General features: G+C 34.6%; 1 protein-coding gene across 1 annotated transcript in view; it reads right to left on the minus strand.

Moving 5' to 3' along the window:
* Ctnna3 (catenin alpha 3) overlaps positions 1-19,503 on the minus strand; it is a 1,674,700-nt gene that overhangs the window by 1,537,117 nt on the left and 118,080 nt on the right. Inside the window, exon 4 of the mRNA XM_026394645.2 lies at positions 13,411-13,577. Coding sequence (XP_026250430.2) covers positions 13,411-13,577 — 167 coding nt within the window. The remainder of the gene's footprint in view (positions 1-13,410; positions 13,578-19,503) is intronic.

The following is a 19,503-nucleotide window of genomic DNA, read 5'->3' on the forward strand; positions in this document are numbered from 1 at the left end:
AAACTGAAAATAGGATCTTTCTTGATAATATAAAAGCCACCATCAGAAGAAGTTCCTTCAGGATCATTAAGCTACTATCTTTGTTATGAAGTTCCTAAAGTAGTATTAAGTTACATTAAATCGCCTGAAAAATTTTAAAAGAGAACCACACACTACCATGTATATCCAAAATTAAGCTTTGAAAATTCCCAAGACTGTTGCTAATTAATGTCATTTCAATAAGCCAGACCAACATTTTAATTCAACACTTTTTCCTAAATCTTACACACTGAGAGAAACAGATACCAAATAATAATTTACTATCCTTGCCCAAATCAATGCACTGTATACCTAGTGAAATCTCCTTCAGCTACCCAGTTCAAAAATTGATGAAAAAATAAAACTGAATGATTGGGAGTTACTTGCCAACTTGGAAGTAGAGTTCTTTTAATTTTCTATCCTAAGTATTTAAGTTCTCTGGCATGAATTATCTGAAATCACAAACTAAACAATTACCTAACCCTAACTTTTAACTGCAAGATTATGCAATGCTTCAAACTCATTTAGATACCAGATGTTATAATGAAATATCATCTTTTAGACACACATTTAGCCTAGATTATCCCCAAGAAACAATCTACAATAACCTTTAAAACAGACCAGATGAGAGAAAAATCTCCAGGTTTTGAACTTCCATTTAATTATGGCTCTTATCAGTGGCACCTTAGATTTCCCCATGAGTGGACCAGATGTTCTCACATAGGGGCAATTATAGGTGTAAAATCAAGGGTCTCAGTGTGACTGACTTTACTGCATTTAGGTGGAGTAATCCTTACAGTGCAGGGAAATTATGAGGAAATTTCCCCAAAGCGAAAATGGCTCTGGCAGCTGCTGGGAATACCTCAGTTTCCCTTTCGCTTGCAAGATTAGCTCCTTTGGTTAGATCCAATCCCAGGCAATCTGGCATATCTCCTAACTTTCCAGTAGAGTCAGTTTTTATCTGCCTTAGGTCTTGAAGGGGGAAGGGGGTATGTACTTTGATCGGCCCAAATTTTTCTCTTGATTCTTTTTCCTCAGTGAGTCCAAGATTTTTTCTCTTCATGGCAGATATCATAGCTAAGTCTACTTTACACTGTTGGCATAATTTAGGATTTTCCCTTAGAGCAAAGAAAATCTGAACATACAGCACCTCACACCATTTCCTTTTTTGTAAATTTTATCCCTCTGGTGGCCAGGTTTCTCATATTTGAGGCCAGGCCAAGAAAATGAGGCGCTTTTTCTTGAGCATCTGAGGTTCAAATTTATCCCAATTTTTCAATACGAAGGCTAGTGGTCCACCTGGCGTATTGAAGAGAGAGAAGCTTCCGTCTGAGTGAGAAGAAAACAGGATTCAGGCGCCCACGCTGCGCCAGAGAAAACTGTTCTCATTAGGGACGTCTCCCTAAACTTGAGCTTCCTAAACGGTCCAGAAAACCAGTCTCTCACCTTGCTTTGCCAAGGGGTTTCTGGTCCCCTTTAGCAAAGTGCTAGGGTCTCAGTTTGCCCTGTGCCAGAGACCCTGGGAGGATTCAGATTTAAGGGCCTTACTGCTTTCCTCCCGACCACTAAAAACCCATTGAATCCTGTGCTCTTTTGTTGTTGTCTTTGCTCTGTAGACTAAAGGAGCCGCCTAAGTGTTAAGGGATATCTACTGGTTGTAAGGTAGCAGATTACCTTAGAGTTGATAAGATTAAGGAGTTGATTCTAAAAATGCCTCTCTAGTAGCTTAAAGAACACAGCACATTTTAAACATTGGAGCGGTAAAACAGACTATTGAAAGTTACCTATGTACCTTAGAGAACCTGGGCAGATTTTACTAATTACCTCATGCCTTTCTCAGTCCTGCAACCTGAATTGCTAACATTTCTGACCTGCGAAGGAAGGGGAGCATCCAGGAAGAATGGATTCGGGGTTGGGAGTGTTGCATGGCCCATACGGAGGCAAATGTGATTGGGGCTTTCCCTCAGTGCCATTCATCTACCAATCACCCTAGATACCCATGAGGGCTGTAGGAAGGGGGCTCAAGAGAAAGGAACCTTAGGAAACGCCTGAGAGTAGCCCAGACCGGAATTCCGCGCAGTTGTTCCAAACTCCTTCCTCCACCTCCACGCATCCGAGGCAGATCGGGATTAGGGACACTGTGTACTCACGCCAATTGCTCTCCGGGCCCAGGCAGAAAAGTTGGAAGCGGCTTTGGCAGAACCCAACATGCCTGCTCTGTACCGAATAGGTGATTGAGAGCTGCTTAGGCCGAGAAACCTCTCACCCGAGTCTTGAAGAGTGGCAGCTGCACTAATTGCGTTTAAGTAGCCGTCGGGTGCCCACCTTACCTCCAGAAAGAAAGAGAGAGAAAGATGCACCTCAAACAGACATGGGGTGCGTGCACTTACCTCGGTGTAGAATCTCGGTATGGGACCTCCAATATGTTACCGCTGTTGACCGGTGATGAGTTCTTGCTTCCCCAATGTTGAAGAATAACACCAAAGAAGCACGCCAAGGCAAGGTCAGAGTAGAAATTAGAAGTTTATTAAAGGACAGCAGAAAAGACTTCTCCCGGAGGAAGAAGGGGACCCAAGAGGTGGAATCCAAAGCTGGATTTTCATATGCAGAAGAATTAAATTAGATTCCTGTATTTTATCTTGTACAAAAGTCAATTTAAATGAATCAAAGTCCAGGAATTAGACCAAAACTATGCAACTGTTAGAAGTCAACCCTCCATCATATAGATACTGGCACTAACTTCCTTAACAAGACCCCCTAAAGCTCAAGAAATAAAACCAAGAATCAATAAGTGGGATGCTATCTTCTGCACAACAAAATAATTGATTAAGATAGTGAAGAGAGAGCATATAGAATGGGAAAACATCTTTGCCAGCCACTCCTCTGTCAAGGATTAATATCCAGAATATACAAAGAACTCAAAAAACTTAATGCCTAAAAAAACAATTAATAAATGGGTCAAAGACCTAAGTAGAATTTTTTTAAAAAAGAAATACAAATGGCCAACAAATATTTTAAAAACTGTTCACCATCTCTAGCAATCAGGGAAATCCAAATCAAAACTACACTAAGATTGCATCTCACCCCAGTTAGAATGGTAATTATCAAGAATAAAAATAAAAATAAATACTAGTGTGGATGTGCAGGAAATGGTATACTTATACATTGCTAATGGGACTGCAAATTATATAACCACTATGAAAAACAGTATGTAGACTCCTCAAAAAAAAAAAAAAAAAAAAACAGAATAAAACTACCATATGATTCACCTGTCCCACTTCTCAGTATTTATCCAAAAGAACTAACATCAGCATACTATAGTAATACAGCCACTTCAAAGTTTATAGCAGCACAATTCATAATAGCCAAATTATGGAATCAACTCAAATGTCCATCAACAGATGAATGGATTAAGAAAATGTAGCAGATATACACATGGAGTTGTACTTGGCAGTAAAGAAGAATGAAATAATGGCATTTACTAGCAAATGGATGGAAATGGAGAAAATCATGCTAAGTGAAATAAGCCAGACTCAGAAAACCAAGCGCTGAATGTTTCTCTCATATGTGGAAGCTAGAGCAAAATAAGGAAAAGTAAATGAAGGGGCAGGAGATTGTCTATTATATAGATACATGGTAGATCTGTAGATAAGAAGAAGGAGAATGACAGGGACAGAGGAAAGAAGGAAAAGGGATATAAATATGTAATGAATTAAACAATAGCATGTTATACACATATATATACATGTACCAAGAATAATTTTACCCATATATACATTTATATGTAGAAATGCCAATCAAAACTAAATAAATAAAGGGGTGAAAGGAAAATCAATAGAGGAGAGGGAAAAGGGAGGAGAAAATGAAAATTGAAATCAAATTCCTTGAATGTATTGTTTTGTAAAATAAATCCAAATACTCTACATAATTATAATGCCCTAATTTTTAAAAAACTAAATACAAATAATATACCAATTTAAGAAAAACTATAAATAAATTACAGAAATATCAGTAGAGGAGAGGGAAGGGAACAGGGGGAAGGAGGAGGAAAATAAAAGGGGAATTACTGGGGACTAAATTATAGCAAAGTATATTCTGTGCTTTTCTAATTATGTCAAAATGAATCCTAATAGTATATGTAACCAAAAAGAATCAACAAAAAAAGAAACTTGATCAAATTCACACAACAAAAAAAATACAAAAATAAATAAGAAATGCTAGAGAGAATGTAGAGAAAAAGAAAGACTTTTACACTTTTGGTGAGACTATAAATCAGTACAACCACTTTAAAAATCAGTACAGAAATTCCTCAAAAGACTAGGAATTGAATCACCATATGACCCGGCTATACCACTCCTTCATAGTTATCCTACTATAGCAAAAAATCATACTATAATAGTACATGGATACCCATGTTTATAGCAGCACAATACATAATAGCCAAACTATGGAACCAGCCTAGGTATCCATCAATAGACGAATGGATAAAGAAAGTGTGGTATATGTACACAATGGAGTTTTATTCGGCCATAAAGAAAAATTAAATTTGGCACTTGGAGGAAAATGGATATAACCTGAGATCATTATGTTAAGCAAAATAAACCAAACTCAGAGGGTCAAGGGTTGTATGTTTTCTCTCATATGTGGAAGCTGGGGAAGAAGAACGAAAAGTAAAGTAGAGGTGGTCACATAGAAAAGCAAAGGGAGATCAGTAGAGACAAGGGATGGGTGAGGGAGCTGGGGCGATGGCAAATGGGGAAAGAAGGGGAGTGCTGGGGAGTGATATTGACCAAATTACATTGTTATTTTGTGTGCATATATTAATATATAACAATAAAGCCCACTATTATGTATGACTATAATGCATCAATTTAAAAAATGTGGAGAAAAAAATAAACTAGTTAAGCTAAGCCCTAGACTTTACAGAAATTTGATATTGACTTGGTTTGAGGATTTTTCTTTCCAATAGGACACTGTGCTTACTCATTGAAACAGATCCCTCAGATTTTCTACATTAGTTCAGTGCTTTGCAATTTCATTATATTGATTATTTCTCAAAATAAATGCTCTCCTAGTTGGAGATAAGTTGGGAAAGGAAGCACAATTAATTGAAGAGATTTTAATATTCCTGGAACTTAAACTGTTCAGTTTTGAATGGAGAATTTAAAAATGAGCCAAGAGCCAAAAATAATAATAATTTGTTTAGCTTTGAATTTATCCTGTGTTAATTTTTTAAACTTATTATAAACCAAATTCAAACTTTTTTAAAAAGCCCAGTAAATCAATCTAAATCAAAAATGAAAGTAGGTATATTCCAAAATTGTTGAAACTGAATATTAAAAAGGTATCTGAATGGAGAAACAAACCCGTTTCTGTTCTATTTGACTATCTTATTATATTTCATAGGGCAGACAAGAATGAAAAGACATTAACAATATCCCTAAGCCCAACACTCACAGTAAAAGTAAGCATTGTAAACACTCCCAAAGTGTTTTCTCATCAAGTTCTTCCCGTTCAAAAACAATATGCACCCACCAAATAAAAACAATGGAGGCAGTGATTGCTTATGTCCCATTAAAATAGCTGAAAATCTGTTGTATAAGAAAGATTTTTAAAAATAAAAATAAAAAAGGTTAACAGGACAGTGTGTACTAGGACTCAGAATTCCCTCTTCTCAAATACTTTTTTTAAAATTTTTCCTGACAATACATATTTAACTAAATCTAAGCCAATGATCTCTAAAAACTATACATTCAATCAATTCATGAAAATTATATAGATTAATGGAGTAATTTGAGAAGGAAGTCAAAAAGAAATCAGCTGAAACAACAGGAAAACTGCAGTCAGGGCTCTGGCAAGTAAAGTATCCCAAGCCCTCACTGCCGATGTCCTGACTTCTTTCTGTAGTCAGATCAATTGATTCAAACAACTCCACAGCTCCAGCAGCCTACTAATTCCCCTAATGAAAAAAATATCAAGCATTTCTCCGAAACAAGAGCCAGCTCAGTAGTTTTCATTTTTCATTTTTAATATTTTATATATTTATACAAGGTGCCAGACTCTACCTGTAGCATGAAAAGAAATCCTAGACTCTATGTTGTGGTTTTAAATGAGTATTCAGCAAGTATTTGATTAAAAATACTAGATCACCACATGTGATCTCAGTGTCCCTAAAATGCCAGTTTGAAACAATACCCAAAAGATTCTAGAGATTAAAGCATTGAGGAAATAGTCAAAATGATACTGTATTAATGCTCTATAAATATTAATGTTTAAAGTAAAAAGAAAATGTTTTAGCATAAGTAATAAATAATCTGACTTACTTATTTAAATATGGTAACCACAGAGCAATCAAACATAAAGTATTACAGGAAATAATATTTAATTTTTTGGAACTTAATCCATTGACTTTCCCAATATTTTCCAAATAAACTTATAAGATGATTATGCCACTGATTAAGTTTACATTTGACTCAGAAAATTAAAACACATTCATATCTTAAATGGGTTTTTGCTGGAAGGAATGATTACAAATGTTAAAAACAATGAAATCAGAAATAGTTCCATGTAGAGCACTAATCTCCAGGATATATAAACATTCAAAAAACTGAACACCAAAAACAAAAAAAAAAATCAATCAATAAATGGGCTAAGGAACTGAACAGATACTTCCCAGAAGAAGAAATACAATCAACCAACAAACATATGGAAAAATGTTCATCATCTCTAGCAATTAGACAAATGCAAATCAAAACTGCTCTTAGATTTCATCTTGCTCCAGTCAGAATGGCAATTATCAAGAATACAAGCAATAATAAGTGTGGGTGAGGATGTGGGGGAAAAGGTACACTCATACATTCTTGGTGGGGCTGCAAATTGGTGCAACCACTCTGGAAAGCAGAATGGAGATTCCTCAGAAAACTTGGAATGGAACTACCATTTGACCCAGATATCCCACTTCTCAGTTTAAAGTAAAAAGAAAGCCCTTTTCCCAAAAGGACTTAAAATCTACATACTACAGTGATACAGCCACATAAATGTTTATAGCACTTCAATTCACAATAGCTAAACTATGGAACCAACCTAGATGCCCTTCAACAGATGAAAGAAAATGCAGTACATATCAGCCTTAAAGAAGAATGAAATTATGGCATTTGCAGGTAAATGGATGGAACTAGAGAATACCATGCTAAGTGAAATAAGCCAATCCCAAAAAACCAAAGGCTTAATGTTTTCTCTGATAAGTGGATGCTGTTCCACAGTGGGGGAGGAGGGGGATGAAGGAATTTTGGATTGTGCAGAGAGGAGTGAAGGGAGGGGTGGGGCTGTGGGGATTGGAAGGACAATAGAATGAGATAGACATTATCAGTCATTATTACCCTATATACATGTATGATTACACTACTGGTGTGACTCTGCACCATGTACAGCCAGAAGAATGAGAAGTTGTGCTCCATTTGTGTACAATGTATCAAAATGCATTCTACTGTCATGTACAACTAACTAGAACAATTTTTTTAAAGAAATAGTTCTACATAGTTGAAGACACATTGGTCCTAAAGTTTGAAGTATGCATCCTTACTATGCCATTAAATAACTGCATAATTGAATAAGTCACTACCACTCCACTGCTTGATTATGTTATCTATAACATAAAACAATTTGTCTTCATCTACTTACAAGGTTGTGAAATCAGTTGAAGAATATTTACCAATGGACAACATACTAGACATGTGTGAAACAGGAAAACAAAAGATTTAGAATTTACAATCTAGTTTTATGGCTATTTTATCAATTTAAAAATTCCAATTTAAAAGTTTAAAAGAGGCCACTGTCATTAAATTCATGAGATCTTTCAGTAGTGAATAAGGACTGAAAAAAATATTCACTCAATAATTGTTTATTGAGCATCATCTCAATGAAGGGTACTAAGCTAGACACTTGTGAGAAATAGATACCTTCATTTAGAGTTAAACTGTTAAAAATGACTTATCAATATTTTTCCTAATATCAAATCTGTAGAGTATGGAAACCAGAAGTGACAACAAGTTGGAACAAGGTCCATTAGGAGAAAATGATAGAAATTAGATTATGGTTATGATATACAACTCTGTAAACACACTCAAAATCAGTGAATGGTACATTTAAAATTAGTTAATTTTGTGATATGTAAATCATACTTTAATAAAGCTGTTTTAAAGAAGATCTTCTCATAGCATTTTATTAATGAGAAAGTATAGGTACATAAGATAGAGTGAATAGACATTAGACAATTCATTTCTTTTGAGGCAAACTGGAACAAATTCTTGAGTCTTCATTCAGTGAGCTTTTCACCAAACCAGAAGCCCTCAAAGATCTAAGTTTGTATCTTATATATAAACCTTCCCAGGTAACATCACACAAATTTGCTGCTTCTCCTAATGCATATTTCTTGAGGAAGGCTTATCTTAATTGCTCTCCTGAGCTCCAAGCTTATCATTCAGGATCTACTATCTCTCATATGAGCCTCAAATCCAGTATGTCTAAAACCCATAAATTTTTTCTCTTCTACAAAAACAGAAAATTGACATCTCAATGACCAATCAGAATCCTAGAAGTTTTCTTGGGATACTTCTTCTCTCCCTCTGAAAGGATTCTAATCACTTTCCAATTTGCAGACTATACTTCTTTCTTTATACTTTCTTTCTCTAATTCATTCTCTACTTCACTCCATCATTTCATAGCCAGATGACTGCATCAGCCACATCACTGGCCTCTGCCTCAGTAACAGTCCTAAAATGGAAATCTGTTCATATCATTTTCCCATTTAAAATTCTTTAACAGCTGGATGTAGTGGGTGCACACCTGAAATCCTAGCAATTTGGGAGACTGAAACAGGAGGATCACAAGTTCAAGGTCAGCCTCAGTAACTTAGCAAGACCCTGTCTCAAAAATAAGAAGTGCTAAAGATGTGGCTCAGTGATAGAATGTACCTGGTTTCAATCCCCAGTACTGGAAAAAAAATTCTTTAATGATTTCCCCCTTAGCTTTAAGACTGTAGCTCAAATATTTTAGTTTAGCACATTGGCCTTTCTTTTTATTTTTTACTTGGTACATTATAATTATGCAAAACAGTGGATTTCATTGTGATATATTCATACATGCACATAACATAATATGGTCAATTTCAATCCCCAGTACCTTCTCTTTCACTTCTCTCCTCCCTCCCCTAATTCCCATCCTCTACTCTACTAGTCTCCTTTCTACCTTGTGAAGTCCCTGTTATTGTTTTTGTTGTTTTCCCTTTTCCTCATTAGCTTCCACATATGAGAGAAATTCTACCACCTTTGCCTTTCCAAGTTTGGCTTATATCACTTAACAATATTTGTTCTCAAGTTCCATCCATTTTCCTGCAAGTTACATGATTTCACTGTTCTTTATGGCAGAGTAAAATTCCATTGTGTACACATATCACATTTTCTTTACCTGTTCATTCGTTTAGGCTATTTCTACTACTTGGCTATTGTGAACTGTGCTGTACGCACACACAAACACACAAACACACCAAAATAGATTATTATATGGTAGGGTGTGTGTGTGCGCGTGTGCATGTGCATGCACAAGCATGTATTTGTGTGCATGTGTGTTTTATAGGTAACTACAGAATGTTTCTTAAGTAGGGCACTGTCTATACTGAGGAAAATGCCATAAGGCATAATCTGAAGTGGACACAGATATCCCACTGTCTTATGATACCCTACTATTCAGATGCACAAATTAGCAGAAGCCAAGTTTGGTGGTAGAGAAATAGCAACTCTTTACCACATTCAAATGTACAGGAGTTTTTAGGGATGTGGAAGAGCAAAAGGTGGGTGGGGAGAAAAAAGGCAGAAGAGCAAAGAGATAAAGTTGCTAAAGTACTTCTAAAATTTCTAACATCCAAATTGAAGCCATATGGGATATTTTGGGGGGGAATTGTTCTCTTTATAAATGAAAGTAGAGTGTATTTTAACATATATGGAACTTATGATATATTGTTACAACACAGAAACACCTCACTTCCATCTTCCCAAGTTCCTATATGGTTTGCTGTATTCATAGGCAATCATTATTGACAGAGAGAGAGATATCAAGGGGGAAAAAGTCAACTTACAATTCTGGGTGAATATAATGCAGAATAGGAATAGAAAGTCAACCCATAAATGAAAGTATGACTTAGTGGAAGCAAAAGCTTAGAGCCAGGGCTGGGGTTGTGGCTCAGTGGTAGACTCACACATTTGAGACCCTGGGTTCACTCCTCAGCACCATATAAAAATAAATAAGTGAAATAAAGGCATTGTGTCCAACTACAACCAAAAAATAAATATTTTTTTAAAAAAATCTTAGAGCCAGAGGTGACCCTGGATATATGAGTTCCCAGAGAATTCACAAAAATCTTGAAGAAGACATTATATTTGACAGGATATGGAATGAAGGTACAAACCAATTATATCTAGATCTTAAAGGCAAAAAGATCCCAGCAGACAAGTGGTTTTTTTGACCATAAGTAAGTAGATTGTGAGTAACTAAAACATTAAGGATTTTTTTTGGCGGGGGGGGAATACAAGCAAGCTGATAATGGTCACTTAAAGCTTAAAGCTCTTATTAGGATATTAAGAGAAAGTCATGCCAAACTAACTTCATTTCCTTTATAACTAGGATTACTAAACTGATAAATCCATGATGCCACAGACAATATATCTTGATTTCAAAAAGGCTTTTGGGAAAGAGCTTGAAGCTGAAATAAAGAAACATAGTTTATACAGTAGCCCAATAAAGGGAGCAAAAAGCTCATTTCAATAACTTTACTCAAAGTATATTAATATTTGATTGGTGTTAACACAAAGATAGATATGGCACTGTTGTCCATGTCATTAAATATTTTTTATGAATTACTTGGTTAAAGAAATTTGATATTGACACCAGGCTAAGAGGAGATGACAAAATCAAGAGCTAAAAAGATCCTGAGGAACTGTAACAAAAATTCAAAATGGACAAAGTCAGTTGGCAGAACTCTTGCATTGCATGCATAAGGCCCTGGGTTCAATCCCCACCACCACCACCACAAAGAAAAAAGGCTCAAATTCAATAAATGTAACTATGACATCTACCTTTTCATATTAAAAAAAAGATAAACTAGTATAATATGAGAAAGACCTGAATTGAGAGTAGTTTAAGTTCAGACTTGGCAGTATTATAACTCTCAAAATCAACATGAACCAACAGCATGACAAGGCTACTGTAATACTTAAGATAATGTTAGACATTAAACAGGGAGGAAATTATCTGAATATATTTTGGAATATTCACATCAAACAGTTTGTTTAGATTTCAAAATGTTTTGATTTCTACATTTTATGTGAGTTACTTACAATCTAGAACATGCATAGAAAAACATTTCCAGAAGTGATTTGGAAAATTTCTATTCTTATAATGGCAAAGTAGTAATTCAGTCCAATTCTAATGCTGAGGAAAATGAATAAGGTTTGATGAAAAATAAAATACTTCATCTTAACAACATCAGAGTTAATAAGATAGAAATTTCATGAGTGCAAAAAATGAAATGCTCAGCACACAATCAAATATAGCAATTCACATGAAAAGATAAGACAACATGAGCCAAAACCATGAGCAAACATCAAGAAGACCATAGCAGAAACAGACACCAGAAAGTCTGGACACTGGGTCTTTCATATCTTAAGTATAAGAGAATCTGTTTATCATGTTCAAAAATAAATCAAAATAAAGATTCAAAATTTTTAAAAGAAACTAAAAATTATACCTGTGACATAACCAATTTTTAAAAATATATAAAATTTCTAGAAGTGTTCAGAGTCATCTAAAATTGTCATACAAGGCACATCTAAGGATCAATAAATTTTTAACTTAGATAAGGAAGACATAGACAAATCCTAAGAGTGAAAATTATTTGAAAAATACCTTTTCTGTTTCTTGTAATGTTGAATTACTAACTCAGTCCAATTCTGCCACTGAGAAAAATGAATAAATTCTGGTTTAAGCAAAGACAAACAACTTTATTTGCTCTGGCAGTATTTCTCAGCAACTTTAATATGCTTATGTGCATTGAAAACTTTCAGAGCAAATTTCTGTGTGTGATTCTGACCATAAAAAACAAAACTCTTATTCATGTTCCATATTTACAAGATCGGTGCTAAAGAATACTTTTCAGGAAATGTTAGGCTAAATAATCTAATCTTAATCATCTCAAAAAACAAAAATAGGTATTTTAGCCAAACACTGGTGGTGCATGCCTATAATCCAGTGACTCGGGAGGCTGAGGCAGGAGGATCACAAGTTGGAGGACAGCCTCAACATATAATATATATAGTGAGAACCCATCTCAAAATTTAAAAAAAAATAAAATGAGTTTGGGATGTAGCTCAGTGATAAAGTGCCTCTAGGTTCAATCCCCAGTACACCCCACCCAAAAAAATAGCATCTTAATTCTACACAATACCTTAAAAGAAGTGAGTTGATATCAATTCATGTATCAGCATTCCACAGGGATGCAATAATTATATGAGAGACTTAAAATTTAACACAAATTGCCTCCCTTTCTCTTTGAAAGATGCCACTTCACTTTTCACAGAAGAGGTATCATTTTGTGCTATACATACTTATAAGTTCCTTAAATGATCTATACCAAATACAGGTTCTGACAAGGCACCAGCAAGTGTGGGAGAAAATTCTTTGCAAACTTTTCTTCTGGACAGTATCATAAACTAAATAAATTAAGAAACTAAAAGTTTTCTTCCTACTGAAACCATGCTGTTGAAATTATCTGACAAAATAAAACAAGCAGAATATCTTGCTTTTCTCCTAGTTAAAATGTATTTTTACTCATCTTCATTTATACATTTTCATAATGGATTACTTCAGATACCACAAACTACTGTAAATAAGCACTAATTATCCTTGATCAAGAGGAGCTTCCAAAGTAGAATTCAATTACAAACTAAAATAAACTTTCAAACATCTTAAGAATAAAGATTTCTCTCACTCAAATTATTTATACTTCTCCATTTATTATATATTATTTCTTTTGTTATCATTTATTCATATTTATATGGGGCATGATAATATAAGTGGCCAAAAGTCTAGAACTTTCTCTTAGCCATTTCTTTATCAGCAAGTCATGCTCTATTCTTCAATTTCCCACTGTCTTTAGTACTAGCTTCTGGCTTTATTCTTTTGAGGTATACATTAGCCTTCACAGCCCAAGTCAGTCAGTTTCTGATGAGTGAAATTAAGAATGAAGGTGAGGAAACGATGCACCTGGATTAATGCCAGCTTCAGGGAATGGAATTAGAAGTGAGAACAATGCCAAAGCAAACTAAGCCGTCTTTTACTTACAGATGACACATGCTGCAAGAGACACATGACATCAATCATGTCCGCAAGGATAAGGAGTCTGGTAACTGCAGCCAACAAGGCACGAGCAGCTTGAACCACAGCCTCCCTTTTCGGGAGATAACAGGGGTCATCTGTAAATCTCTCAGCTGATACCTTCAGAGCTTCACCTGAAAAACAGAGCCCAAAATAAGTTACACTTAAATTTTATATCTATTTCAGCATTTATCAGCCAAACTAATTGCAAGTACATTCCATGACTAAGCATAATATTAAAATACTATCAGTTGATGCTAGGACATTTTCTCTTAATAAACAAACTAAGGTTCAAACTGACATTTGTTTTTGATAATTGCTCTGAAATCTAAGAAGCATGATCCCATCTTACTGCAAGAAAATTATGCTCAGTTGAGTAGATAATATCCAGTAAAAGTTGCTATCAACTTCTGCATTTGCTGAATCTTAATTGCTGTGAAAGATTTCATTACAAGACTTCAATCATAAACACTTCTGTCTATAAAAATAACTTAAATCTTCATCAAGTTACTTTTTAACTCAATGGATATTAGAAAAGAACTAGCCTTTAAAATGAAAGCAGCTCTCTAATAAAAGTTTAACATAGGCTGATTTATTCTATACAAATATAGTCAATTGTATTCTAAATTTAGTCACAGAACTAATACTTCACAGTACATAATTGTCAGAGAAATGCCATGTCTACTACTTTTAAGGTCTTTTAGATTAAATTTTTTATTATAAATATAATGTGTATTCATTTGTTTTTAAGAGTTCCCAGTTCAGAAGGGTCTAAGATGAAAAAGTTTCCTTTTCCCTAATCAAGAAATATAATTCATAGAGAATTTCCATGTCTATTTTTTTAAATTTTTAAACTTATTTTTATTATAAAAGTAATATGTGCCCATTTCTTTTACATAATATACCATATAAAGAGTATAAAGTAAAATTCTAAAATTCTCCATGCTGATTCCTAAAAACATCAACCATTCATTCATCCTTTTATCTAGAAATATTTCCATGAACATATAGCTTACATGTATGTGTATATATAAGCATATATGTATATGCTTTATACATAAATGTGTGAATATTTTATTTATGTATGTTTTATTAAAATTTATATTGATTTGTTTTCCATAAAGAGATTTGATATCATAATAAAATATTTATTTTACATATTATAAATGGGAAAATATAATAGAGATATAAAACATTTGCACAAGTGGTTGCATACTGTAGAAATTTTCTACAACTTGTTATTTTCACTTACTAGTTTATTTTCTTTTCACACTGGAATATAGGTGATCAGGGAGTAACATAATCCATCAATGAACAGTGTGGATTCAAGTCAGACTGTTTCAATGCCTCTGTCCTTGGACAAGTCACTTAACTTTTTTATGACTCATTTTCCTTTTTTGTAAATAGAGTAATAATAACAACAAATATCTACAATTTTATGAGGAATAAATAAGAGCACTTGGCACTTAACAAACACTTGATTAGTGTCATAATGATTTTAAATGATTTATTGACATACAAAAATATGAATATTTTAGTTTTCACTTGTGAACTTCAACATACCAAATGGAATAAATTATTGTTAAGAAAAAAAATATTGTTTCTTATCACAGACAAAACCTGTGAAGAGAGACTGGTACTGCCTCAACATGTTACAGTCTTTCATTTAGCTCTCGTAAGCAACTCCATGTTAGGAACTCAGATTCTGAAATCACATTCTTCTGAAATCACATCCATCACTTCTTGTTCTAGGAACTTGGACACTTAAATATTTTCAGTGTCCTTATCTACATGGAAAAGATACAAAATATTACTGGTCTCACAGTGTTTCTGGGATATTTAGATAATTCATATTTTATATTTAGCACTATATCTGAGCAGAGAATGCATTCAACAAAGAGTAACCATTATTTCTCAGGAAATTTCTAGTAAAGATGGTAAATTTTTAAGAACAATAAATGGATGATTTTTGTGTGCTTCTCTGCAAGTCTTAACTGCTGCTAGGAGACTAAAAAATTAAACTGACCTCCAAAATTTAGAGAGCAGATGTATTTACACACAAAAAATAAATAAAAATAAAAAATAAAAAGATTATCTGTTCCTACTGTGACTCTGAATTGGAGAGTTGTAATGGCCTTTTGTAGAATACTGTTTTTGATTTCACATACCAAAACTAAATATATATCAAAAAAGAATTATGTATTTTTGACTCAAACAAATGTTAGGATATTGAACAACTGGGCTGAAGAACCACACTCAGAAAAAGATCATTTGAACAACTATTTTAGTCTTTGTTAAGGTAAAGCCAGTCAGGTAACACAGCTGGAAGGAGAAAAGTCACTCCCTGAAGTCATTAACATAGAGGCTCTGAGTTAACTTCCTATTATTGGATTTGTCCCCACTTACCACCCCCTGCTCCCATCTAAGTAGTTCTAAGCCTTTTTAGTTGGTTTTAGCTCATACTTCTGGGCCCAACTTAAAAAATTTGTCTGCAAAGCCTTAGACCCCCATTATTAAGGCATGTGGTACAGTAGGATTCTATGCTTCTGATCATAACACCTCATATCCATGTAATGAACAATTAGTATTAAAGTCTATCTTCTGTATCATAAGACTAGTAAAAGCAAGAGTTGCATTGGTCCTGTCATCAATGCAATATTCCCAGGATCTAGAATAGTGCCTGCTTTATCTTCTGTATTCAATATACTAGATTATTGAATGAATATGTGAATCAGCATTATTCAACTTTTTTGACAAAATGTATTATTCCTATATGACACATGACAACACTCTAGGCATCCAGGATATGGAGATTGGTACAAACCAATTTTGCAGCCCAAAAAGTTCATAATCAAATGAGAGTCAACAAACTCGGATAGATACAATCTAAGGAGGGTGCTGGAGAGGCCTGTATAGATTACAAGACACAGAGAAGGACCTACCTCTGCCTGAATGTTAGAGGACAGAGGAATATTCTAAGAGCAAAATGTTTCAATTGCTGACAAAGAGCTAGTTTATTGACTATAGCCAGTTCACTGTCAAATTTTCTGTCAGAAGAAAATGGCTATTTTCCTAATTAAATAGAAAAAAAAATTCTTAATTACATTTAGAGGATCTACAGTTTTTAAATAGCATTCCCAATCTTGCTTATCATGCTTTAACTTTGAAGTTTAATGGTTAGTGTTATGGTTTAGATATTAGGTGCCCCCAAAAGATCATGGGTGAGATAATTCAAGAAAGTTTAGATTTAATAACCTAGTCAGTGCATTAATCCCCTGATAGGGATTAACTGGGTGGTAATTATAGACAGGTAGGGTGTGGCTGAAGGACTCAGATCCCTGGGTCATGCCTTTGGGATACTTTGCCCTTATTGAGCAGAACTCTCCCTCTTCTGCTTCCTCTCCCTCCCTTCTCTCTACCCCACTCCTTCCTGGTGTCCTGTTCCCAGCTGCTTTCCTCTGCACAATGTTTCCACCATAATGTTCCACCTCACCTCAGCCCCAAGTAATGGAGTTGGCCAACTATGGACTGAGACCTCCAAAACCATGAGCCCCAAAATGAACTTTTCCTTCTCTACATTGTTCTTGTCAGGTCTTTTGGTAACCACGGCCAAAAAAAAAAAAAAAAAAAAAAAAATTGACTAAAACAATTAGGAGAATCCATTTTTTAAAATACATACAAATGACTACATTTTTCCTTCATAAATACCACTCCATTCATAAAAGCAATTAACTAAAAGTCTTTAAAAATACCACAAAAGCTAGACACAGAAAGCTTTTTTCTACTGGACTCATTTGGCTCTTTCCTATAAAATCTGCTCTTTTAAATCTTAAAACAAAAATCAATTATGAAATCCCTGTTTAAATAAGGTGCAAAAGTATAAGCATATGAATATTTACAGTTATGTCACAAGCATATATAAGTGTAATATATAAAAATTTCTGAATATAAAAAGCTGATATATAAAATTATTATGTGATAGTATAAGTAAACCTCACAAGTACAAAAAGAAAGTTTTGACCAAATATACACATTACAAAATATTCTTCACTTTACAATGATTCCTACATAGTATTTTACAAGTTCCTTTACTGCATTTAAAAATGATTCTACTTCTCAAAGTGATTACGTTGATTATGAACTTGAAAATCAAACAAAATATGGAATAAGCAAAACATTCAGAGGAGAAAGAAGAAAAACCATATCGAAGAGGAGCAGGTACTGACGTTCAATATCCTCCAACTTTTGTAATTAAGATTGTGTTTATGATTAAATTAAGATTTCTAGAATATGCCTCTGGTCATCCTTCTGAGAGTGTGTGTTTTAATATATACATGTAACAAGCACTAGTGACTACTAATTGATTCAATATATAATAACATACTCTGGTATAATGGGGTTCACAGATTGAAATTGGGCACTAAGGGTTTGGTTTTATTTGTTTTTAATTGGGAAACTGCCAATTTGAATTTGAAAGCTCCTAAGAGGTAGAAGCTTGAATATAACTTTGGAGCAGACTATTCTTTTATTTGGCAGGGAAGAAAAAAGACAACTTCAATTAGATCCTAACCTTACACAGATATTTTTTTTTAAATATCCTCCTTTAAAAAGTCTGAGACAGTGTGGTCAAAGGAAGAAAACCTTATTATGGCCCAGGAAAGATGGAAACTGCTGCTATGCAGACTCAGGTTTGGGTGCTACAAGAACATCAACAGGTTTACACAGAGTGAAAGTACATATGGTTGCCATTAAAAGATACTATGTTTTATTTGTTCAAACTTTCAGTGAACTCTCAATAAAAGTTATAATTTTCTTTCAACCAAGGCAGATTAACAAAAACCAGATTTCTTTTCCAAAATTAAAAAAAAAATGACAAAAATGTGAAAAAAATGGTTATTAAATCGCTGAATGTCAGGCAGTGGAGGACAATGATCCCTGAGAATTGAAAAACAAACAGAATAAGCCTTTTGCTAGCTTCAGCTTACTGCCAGGAGAGAATTTTCAGGCCACAATACAAGAAGGGAAACTGTTGGGGTTTAAGTGTGCAGAGTTTAGCTCCCTCAGCCTGACACTTTGCAAGAAGCTGTGGCTGTGATTTAGGTCAGCTGAAGCATGCCGCAGCTAGGAGGAGGAAAAGTTCTCTTCCCCTTATCACAAGACACAAGCTTCTGCTTGGTTTGGCCTAAAGGAAGAAGCTTCCTGCATACTGGACCTGGGAACAGTACATTCGGGGATTAGATAATGTCTACAAAGAACTTTGGGAGGGTACTTATCAAAAAGAACAGGAACAATCTGAATTTAGCTCTGTGTACCCGATGAGGCATGATATTTGGGCTATGTGGGTAAAGTGTTACTGAAGAATTGCTTACCTTGTTAGAAGAAGAATATAAAAGAAATATGCAAATAAACCTCAGCATGCAGTTGCAATTGCTGCCTTGGCTCTGCATCCCCTGTGTCCCGGTGATTTCATGACCCTTACCCAGGGACCCGAACGCACTAGACGTTCAGGAAACCACAGAAGAGCCTGACAAACTTTTTGAACTGAGAGGCAAAGTTAAGAATACTGGGGATCAAGGCAACTAAAGTACACATTGTAGATATCGAATAGGAAAGGGGAGAACTCAGAAGATCTAAAGAGGCTGCCACTTGAGTATTCTGTTGAAGAATAAGCATCCCATACTTGGGAAGAAACTAACCAAATCTGGAGCAAGAACCATCTAAGAAGATTTGAGGTAATAGGTAATATGGCATTCACAGAGAATTGAGAATAGCATTTGACCCACCACTACAATGGAAAACTCCATGACTTGTATATTAGGTAGAATATATTTTTAAATATATACATATAAATATATAAAATATAGTTTTTAATAATGGGGAATACTCAGCCTTAAACTGAGCATTGTCCCAGCCCCTCCTAACAAAGCAATTCAGAGAAAGCAAATTCTAGCCTTTAAGACCAGCAGCAGACATGCATTGGGGAGTAGCTATGGCCAGATAAAGGAAAAAGGAGGCCATCATAATGACTTAACTAAAGTAGAAGGTCAAGACTAGCCAGCC

Source organism: Urocitellus parryii, chromosome 5 (genome assembly GCF_045843805.1).
Source record: "Urocitellus parryii isolate mUroPar1 chromosome 5, mUroPar1.hap1, whole genome shotgun sequence".
Classification (NCBI taxonomy): Eukaryota; Metazoa; Chordata; class Mammalia; order Rodentia; family Sciuridae; genus Urocitellus; species Urocitellus parryii.